The sequence below is a fragment of the Salmo salar genome, chromosome ssa12 (genome assembly GCF_905237065.1).
Source record: "Salmo salar chromosome ssa12, Ssal_v3.1, whole genome shotgun sequence".
Taxonomy (NCBI): domain Eukaryota; kingdom Metazoa; phylum Chordata; class Actinopteri; order Salmoniformes; family Salmonidae; genus Salmo; species Salmo salar.
Window position 1 is genome coordinate 17,486,643 of NC_059453.1, and position 9,013 is coordinate 17,495,655.

Here is a 9,013-nt window from a genome sequence, read left to right on the forward strand (position 1 = left end):
AATGCATGTCAAAAATGTTACAAATTGATTTGCATTTTAATGAGGGAAATAAGTATTTGACCCCCTCTCAATCAGAAAGTTTTCTGGCTCCCAGGTGTCTTTTATACAGGTAACGAGCTGAGATTAGAAACCCACTCTTAAAGGGAGTGCTCCTAACCACAGCTTGTTACCTGTAAAAAAGACACATTGTCCACAGAAGCAATCAATCAATCAGATTACAAACTCTCCACCATGGCCAAGACCAAAGAGCTCTCCAAGGATGACAGGGACAAGATTGTAGACCTACACAAGGCTGGAATGGGCTACAAGACCATCGGCAAGCAGCTTGGTGAGAAGGTGACAACATTTGGTGTGATTATTCGCAAATGGAAGAAACACAAAAGAACTGTCAATATCCCTCGGCCTGGGGCTCCATGCAAGATCTCACCTCGTGGAGTTGCAACGATCATGAGAACGGTGAGGAATCAGCCGAGAACTACACGGGAGGATCTTGTCAATGATCTCAAGGCAGCTGGGACCATCGTCACCAAGAAAACAATTGGTAACACACTACGCCGTGAAGGACTGTAATCCTGCAGCGCCCGCAAGGTCCCCCCTGCTCAAGAATACATATACAGGCCCATCTGAAGTTTGCCAATGAACATCTGAATGACTCAGAGGACAACTGGTGAAAGTGTTGTGGTTAGATGAGACCAAAATGGAGCTCTTTGACATCAACTCAACTCGCCGTGTTTGGAGGAGGAGGAATGCTGCCTATGACCCCAAGGACACCATCTCCACTGTCAAACATGGAGGTGGAAACATTATGCTTTCGGGGTGTTTTTCTGCTAAGGGGACAGGACAACTTCACCGCATCAAAGGGACGATGGACGGGGCCATGTACTGTCAAATCTTGGGTGAGAACCTCCTTCCCTCAGCCAGGGCATTGAAAATGGGTCGTGGATGGGTATTCCATCATGACAATGACCCAAAACACACCCGGCCAAGGCAACAAAGGAGTGGCTCATGAAGAAGCACATTAAGGTCCTGGAGTGGCCTAGCCAGTCTCCAGACCTTAATCCCATAGAAAATCTGTGGAAGGAGCTGAAGGTTCGAGTTGCCAAACGTCAGCCTCGAAACCTTAATGACTTGGAGAAGATCTGCAAAGAGGAGTGGGACAAAATCCCTCCTGAGATGTGTGCAAACCTGGTGGCCAACTACAAGAAACGTCTGACCTCTGATTGCCAACAAGGGTTTTGCCACCAAGTACTAAGTCATGTTTTGCAGAAGGGTCAAATACTTATTTCCCTCATTAAAATGCAAATCATTTTATAACATTTTTGACATGCGTGTTTCTGGATTTTTTTGTTGTTATTCTGTCTCTCACTGTTCAAATAAACCTATTAAAATTATAGACTGATAATTTCTTTGTAAATGGGCAAACGTACAAAATCTGCAGGGGATCAAATACCTTTTTCCCCCACTGTATGTAAATGAGGTATATCTGTTTTTTATATTTAATACAGTTGCCAAAAATGTCTAAAAACCTGTTTTCAATTTGTCATTATGGTGCATTGTGTGTAGTTTAATAAGGATTTGTTTTTATTTAATCCATTTTAGAATAAGGCTGTAACGTAACAAAATGTGGAAAAAGTCAAGGGGTATAAAGACTTTTCTGAATGCACTGTATATTATGTGTATCATTGTACAGTACTATATAACATAATAGAATAGTACAGTACTGTATAATGTAACAGAATAGTACAGTACTGTATAATGTAACAGAATAGTATAGTACTGTATAATGTAATAGAATAGTACAGTACTGTATAACGTCATAGAATAGAAACAGAATAGAAGAAATCCTGAGAACGAACATCAACAAGTAACAAAAAAATACTTAGATTGTTCTTAGCCTTCATATATAATCTCATAAATTTGATTATAAGTGTATATCTTTTTTTATATACATTTAAAAAATATATATATTTAATAAAAATATATATACACTTATAATCAAATTTAGGAGATTATTGGGGTCACTTAGAAATGTCCTTGTTTTTGAAAGAAATTGTCCATTAAAATAACATCAAATTGATCAGAAATACAGTGTAGACATTGTTAATGTTGTAAATGACTATTGTAGCTGGAAACGGAAGATTTTTAAATGGAATATCTACATAGGCGTACAGAGGCCTATTATCAGCAACCATCACTCCTGTGTTCCAATGGCACGTTGTGTTAGCTAATCCAAGTTTATCATTTTAAAAGGCTAATTGATCATTAGAAAACACTTTTGCAATTATGTTAGCACAGCTGAAAACTGTTGTCCTGATTAAAGAAGCAATAAAACTGGCATTCATTAGACTAGTTGAGTATCTGGAGCATCAGCATTTGTGGGTTTGATTACAGCCTTAAAATGGCCAGAAACAAATAACTTTCTTCTGAAACTCGTCAGACGATTCTTGTTCTGAGAAATTAAGGCTATTCCATGTGAGAAATTGCCAAGAAACTGAAGATCTCGTACAACGCTGTGTACTACTCCCTTCACAGAACAGCGCAAACTGGCTCTAACCAGAATAGAAAGAGGAGTACGAGGCCCCGGTGCACAACTGAGCAAGATGACAAATACAGCATTGTTTATAAGACAAAACCGACCCTAGATCAGCACTCCAACTAAGTTTGAATACACTAGTCCTGTGTGGCTCAGTTGGTAGAGCGTGGCGCATGGTTTCCATTCCCAATGGGGCCCCCGGCATGAAAAATGTATTCACACATAAGTCGCTTTGGATAAAAGCATTTTCTAAATGGCATTTCTTATGATACATTATTATACTTAGTTTGACTATACAGGTCCAGATATATAGGGTTTCTGTCAAACTTGTGTTCAGGTCTTCTTGGTTCTGGGTTTGTTGTGTTCAGGTCTTCTTGGTTCTGGGTTTGTTGTGTTCAGGTCTTCTTGGTTCTGGGTTTGTTCTGTTCAGGTCTTCTTGGTTCTGGGTTTGTTGTGTTCAGGTCTTCTTGGTTCTGGGTTTGTTGCGTTCAGGTCTTCTTGGTTCTGGGTTTGTTGTGTTCAGGTCTTCTTGGTTCTGGGTTTGTTGCGTTCAGGTCTTCTTGGTTCTGGGTTTGTTCTGTTCAGGTCTTCTTGGTTCTGGGTTTGTTGCGTTCAGGTCTTCTTGGTTCTGGGTTTGTTGTATTCAGGTCTTCTTGGTTCTGGGTTTGTTGACTGTACTGTAGAGAATAGAGGAGTCCTCCTCAGCTGCTTGTGCCACCGTGGGTCTGAAGAGAGAGAAACAGAAATGAAATAGAATCTGCATCCCCCAAAAAACCTTCTAATACTCTTTATAGTGCATTACTTTGACAAAGGCCTATATGGTTCTGGTGAAAAGTAATGCATTAAATAGGGAATAGGGTTCCATTTGGAACACATAACAGTTCCTCAAAACCAGCACTCTCTCATTATAGACATAAGAATTGTCTTGAGATTTCCATTGTTGGGTTTGTAGTTTAAGGAAATGACATCACTAGTGGCCACTAGGGGTAAACTCTTTTGCTTATTAATGACATCATGGTCTTCTCGTCCAATAAGCAGCAGCATATGAATGAGCTGTAAACAAGAATTCAGCTTGTTTACAACCAAATCTAAAAACATTATATGTAAATAGTATGTTATAGGAGGATCAGAATATTATTTTGCGATTTCACTCGATTTTGAGGAACTATCCCCAACCATCTATTCACTTCCTCATCCTCGTTGTTCAGTGGGCTCCAAAAACACCCCAAAACATCCTTTTAAAAACAAAAACTCTAACTAGTCTATAGTGATGCATGTCTCTAGATGTTGTACACATGAAATTGTGTCATTCAGAACTTTATCCCCAACGTTATGTTCCATGTTGTTGAGACTTGAACGATGCCTCTCGTCCGTTCTAGCAGCATGATACACAGAGAATAGAACAGTTGGACGGGGAAACAGCACGAGTCACACAAAATGGAATATAACGTTGTGGATAACGTTTGGAATGACACAATTTAATGTGTACAACTGTTACATCTAAAGACCTGCATCACTATACTGAGAGCTTTCTGTTTCTAAAAGACAGTATTTGGGTGTTTTTGGAGCATTTGTTCATGTTTTTGTCACGGTTGTCGTCAGGAAAGGAGGACCAAAACGCAGCAGGAATGTGGATGCTCATCTTGATATTTGTTGAAACCAAGAAAACACCAAAATAACAAATGACGAAGAACTCACGAACAACCAAACAGTCTTGTAAGGCTCACACACGCAAAACAAGAGACAATCTCCCACAAACACTAAACCAAACACATACCCATATATAGGACTCTCACTCAGAGGCAACGAGAAAGCACCTGCCTCCAGTTGAGAGTCCAACCCCCCATTAACCTAAACATAGAAATACAACTAACTAGACTAACATAGACATACATTAACAAGGAACAGTGCCCAAAAACCCCGGAATACATAAATCAAATACCCTTCTAAAAAAACACCACCCCGAACCACATAAAACAAATACCCTCTGCCACGTCCTGACCAAACTACAATAACAAATAACCCTTATACTGGTCAGGACGTGACAGTTTTGAAGAGCCTCCGTACTACATAACGAGGACGAGGAAGTGGTTTTCTGGTCGGGGCAAGATTCTCTAAAACAAGTGAAATCGCAAACAAAAAGTTTTTCTGGACCTTTCTATAACATGGCATTTACATAAAAAATAGAAATTTGGTTGTAAAAAAGCCAACTTCTCCTTTAATGTGGTGTATCCACAATGCTCTAGAATTGGCTCTATGTTATTTTAATGGCAGAATATGCTCACCGGTTGGCAGCACTGGGGAGGTTGAATTTCACAGCATCGTACTGGACATCCTCGTCCTGTTTCTGGGGTTGAGGCAGCTGGACGGTGGAGTACAGAGGCACTTCCTGGTTTTTGAAGCGAGAGAAGTGGACGCTGGCATAGTGAACATCATCCTGGATGACGGTGGCTGCTGTCTTTGCTGCAGTAGGGGCCATGGCCATGCTTGAGACGTTTTCATACACGGGACTAGAGTCTCCCTGATGGAAAGAGAGGACAGACAACATAATGAGTAGAAATGTTCCACAAAGCAATACAAATAATCTGATTGTAACAGACTCACCTGTACATTCTCTGATATGTCTCTTGTGTCAGAGGTGGATATGGAGGCCTTCTTCCTGGTTTGCACATTAATTAATACATTTATTATTTAATGAATCAATGAACAAAGTAAGTTAATAAAAAAAAGAGTTAGAGTGAAATAATCTTTAAAAGAATCACTCACCTGAACCACATGAAGCCAGAGAGACAGAGGATGAGAACCAGAACAACCACTATGATTCCTACAGCTGCAGTCAGAACTGAGGTCTGTTTCTCTGTAATAAAATATGGATGATACGAGTACTGGCATTTTATAAACTGAAAATAAACATAGTCCAGGACAATAATACAACATTTGTTAACTGATCTAATCTCAACGTATATATAATTATAAAACAAAGTCTGATAAGCCAATGTATAATTATTAATATGAGCATAAAATGTCATTTTGTATTGAAATATTGAAGATTAAAGTTCACCTGGTAAAATGATCATCAGAGCTGTAGAGTTCCTAGATCCTCTTCCATTCCAGGCCTCACAGTGGTAATGTCCATTGTCCTTAGACTTGAACTTACTTATGTTGTACATCTGTCCAAATCCATTTAGAAAAGTCTTATTTTGAAAGTACCAGGTGTATTTGTCCACAGGTGGGTTGGCATCACTGCTGCAGGTCAGAGTCACTGAACTGCCCTCCACTATTTCACCAGAGGGACTGACTGACACTGAGGTGTTCTTTGGACCATCTGGTGGACAATATGTAACAACATTGTTTTAAATAGTGCTTTACTTGTTATTGAAACATGAATTTAAATGTGATCCTCTGATCAAAAGATGAGGTTAGGTGTACTAACACTGAACGTCCACAGACACAGAAGAAGAGTTGAGACGTCCATATTTATTCTCAGCCTCACAGTAGTATTCTCCACTGTCCTCAGAGCTGATGGTGGTGAAATTGTATGTCTTTTCAGATCCCGTCAGTGAAGATCCATTCTTCTTGTACCAGGTGTATTTGTCCACAGGTGGGTTGGCATCACTGCTGCAGGTCAGAGTCACTGAACTGTCCTCCACTATTCCACCAGAGGGACTGACTGACACTGAGGTGCTCTTTGGGCCGTCTGGTAAAGGAGAATTTGTCAGAGGGATATGACAGTAGTATATTTATGACCGTAGTATATTTACAAATGTCATGTCAAAAATAAATGATCTGTTAAGTCAGAGAACTATCTAAAACTCTAACTTACACAAAACGTTAATAAATACAGGTGGAGATGTTATGCTTTAGGACTAATTCATTTAATTCCAATTGTTTTGCTACCTTATCATTCAAACACTGAGCTGTACTTTACTCACACTTCACATCCATGTTTATGGTCCTAGACCTGTCTGTCCCCATCTCATTCTGGGCCTCACAGTAGTACTCTCCACTGTCAGATGACTGGATTTGATTGAAGACATGCTGTGGTCCTGTCATACTCTGATAGCCACCTCCATTCTTCTTGTACCAGGTGTATTTGTCCACAGGTGGGTTGGCATCACTGCTGCAGGTCAGAGTCACTGAACTGTCCTCCACTATTTCACCAGAGGGACTGACTGACACTGTGGTCTTTGGTTTATCTGATGTAAAATACCAAACATTTTGTCAAAGTGATATTAACAGCGAGTAAAAATAAAAGTTTTGTTCTGTAATGATTGATAAAGTAAGACATGTCTCTTTTGCCTGAATGCATGATACTTGCTGAGTAGAATACGGTACTATTGTACTGTACTCACACACTGCAGGAGAGCTGAGACCATCGTGGCCTTTTACAGCACAGTAGTAGCTGTCTGCATCCTCACTGCTGATGGAGTACATGGGAGAGGAGGTATCTTGTACATTCTGTCCATTCCTGTACCAGATGTAGGTGGGGTTGTCAGTCAGAGTACAGGTAGTGATACAGGTCAGTGTCTTCTGTCCCTCTGCAGCAGGAGTCACCTTCACCTGCAGACCTGAAACAATATGTATAAAACCACATACACCTCTGTGTTAACAGGATGGTTCATTTATTTTCTCCTGTAATTCAATATGATTTACAGTTGTATCATACCGTGTAGTATTACCTGTGACAGACAGAGTTGTTCCTGGGAAACTATGACCCCATTTCTTTGTTTTAGAAGTGAAGCGATACTCAGCTGAGTCCTCCTCTCTCAGATCTGTGATTCTCAGGATGAAGGGACCTCTGTATGTTCCAGTGTACTTCACACGACCTGTATACCCTGGGTCTGTGGTTAGGTCTTCAGGGGTCGACTTATCACTTCTAAACCAGAATGTTGATGTGGTGGAATAATAACCACCATAAGTACAGGATATGTCCACTGTTGACCCCTTCAAGACACAGATTCTCCTCTTGGTGTAAGTTACTCTGCTGCAGCTCTGACCCTGAACACCTGAAACACAGTGACATAACAAGAGGACAACTGGATTATATTCTCAGTTCTTTCTAGAAATGATAACAGTTCTAATATTACATAGTGAAACCAACACACACAGAGGTTGTACGGTATTGTTAATTAAAGAAACACTCACACACTGCAGGAGAGTGGAGATCCTCATGGCCTTTTACAGCACAGGAGTAACTGTCGTCATAGTTACTGAAGACTGAGTATTTGTATTGGGGGGAGGTGCTCTCATCTAGATGTTGTCCGTTCTTGTACCAGATGTAGGTGGGGTTACCAGTCAGAGTACAGGTGGTGCTACAGGTCAGTGTCTTATACACTGAAAACTGTTGAGGAGTCACCTTCACCTGAAAACCTGAATTAAAGGGGAGTAAAAACAGAGTACATCGTTTAGAATTAATGATTAAATTCATGACTCTTGAAAACTGTATAATGTGCTGTGCAGTGTTACCTGTGACAGAGTACATACATCTATGACATTGTCTGTAATTTCTATGTAATGGTGAATATTAAAGTATTACCCTTCTCATTCACCTTAAATGATTGATACTTCCTAAGTAGAATCCTAGTTTCATTCATACTCACAAACTTCAGGAGAGTGGAGACCCTCGTGACCTTCAACAGCACAGGAGTAAATGTTCACAGAAGAATCCCAGACCACCAGCATATTACTAGAGTATTGTTGGGAAGTGGGCTCATCTAGACGTTGTCCGTTCTTGTACCAGATGTAGGTGGGGTTGTCAGTCAGAGTACAGGTGGTGATACAGGTCAGTGTCTTCTGTCCCTCTGCAGCAGGAGTCACCTTCACCTGCAGACCTGAAACAATATGTATAAAACCACATACACCTCTGTGTTAACAGGATGGTTCATTTATTTTCTCCTGTAATTCAATATGATTTACAGTTGTATCATACAGTGTAGTATTACCTGTGACAGACAGAGTTGTTCCTGGGAAACTATGACCCCATTCAAAGTTGTCTGTTTTAAAAGTGAAGCGATACTCAGCTGAGTCCTCCTCTCTCAGATCTGTGATTCTCAGGGTGAAGGGACATCTGTATGTTCCAGTGTACTTCACACGACCTGTATACCCTGGGTCTGTGGTTAGGTCTTCAGGGGTCGACTTATCACTTCTAAACCAGAATGTTGATGTGGTGTAATAATAACTGTAATAAGTACAGGATATGTCCACTGTTGACCCCTTCAAGACACAGATTCTCCTCTTGGTGTAAGTTACTCTGCTGCAGCTCTGACCCTGAACACCTGAAACACAGTGACATAACAAGAGGACAACTGGATTATATTCTCAGTTCTTTCTAGAAATGATAACAGTTCTAATATTACATAGTGAAACCAACACACACAGAGGTTGTACGGTATTGTTAATTAAAGAAACACTCACACACTGCAGGAGAGTGGAGATCCTCATGACCTTTTACAGCACAGGAGTAACTGTCCTCATAGTTAC

The 9,013-nt window shown here is 40.4% G+C and overlaps 1 protein-coding gene across 1 annotated transcript in view; it reads right to left on the reverse strand.

The window, feature by feature from the left end:
* Nucleotides 1-3,127: 3,127 nt before the first annotated feature.
* LOC106601627 (sialoadhesin) overlaps nucleotides 3,128-9,013 on the reverse strand; it is a 33,845-nt gene continuing 27,959 nt past the window's right edge. The window contains exons 6-17 of the mRNA XM_045690914.1: nucleotides 8,476-8,808; nucleotides 8,134-8,364; nucleotides 7,679-7,903; nucleotides 7,213-7,539; nucleotides 6,886-7,101; nucleotides 6,466-6,729; nucleotides 5,967-6,230; nucleotides 5,595-5,858; nucleotides 5,300-5,390; nucleotides 5,138-5,192; nucleotides 4,819-5,054; nucleotides 3,128-3,258 (exon numbers count right to left, since the gene is read on the reverse strand). Coding sequence (XP_045546870.1) covers nucleotides 3,177-3,258; nucleotides 4,819-5,054; nucleotides 5,138-5,192; nucleotides 5,300-5,390; nucleotides 5,595-5,858; nucleotides 5,967-6,230; nucleotides 6,466-6,729; nucleotides 6,886-7,101; nucleotides 7,213-7,539; nucleotides 7,679-7,903; nucleotides 8,134-8,364; nucleotides 8,476-8,808 — 2,588 coding nt within the window. The 3' untranslated portion in view covers nucleotides 3,128-3,176. The remainder of the gene's footprint in view (nucleotides 3,259-4,818; nucleotides 5,055-5,137; nucleotides 5,193-5,299; nucleotides 5,391-5,594; nucleotides 5,859-5,966; nucleotides 6,231-6,465; nucleotides 6,730-6,885; nucleotides 7,102-7,212; nucleotides 7,540-7,678; nucleotides 7,904-8,133; nucleotides 8,365-8,475; nucleotides 8,809-9,013) is intronic.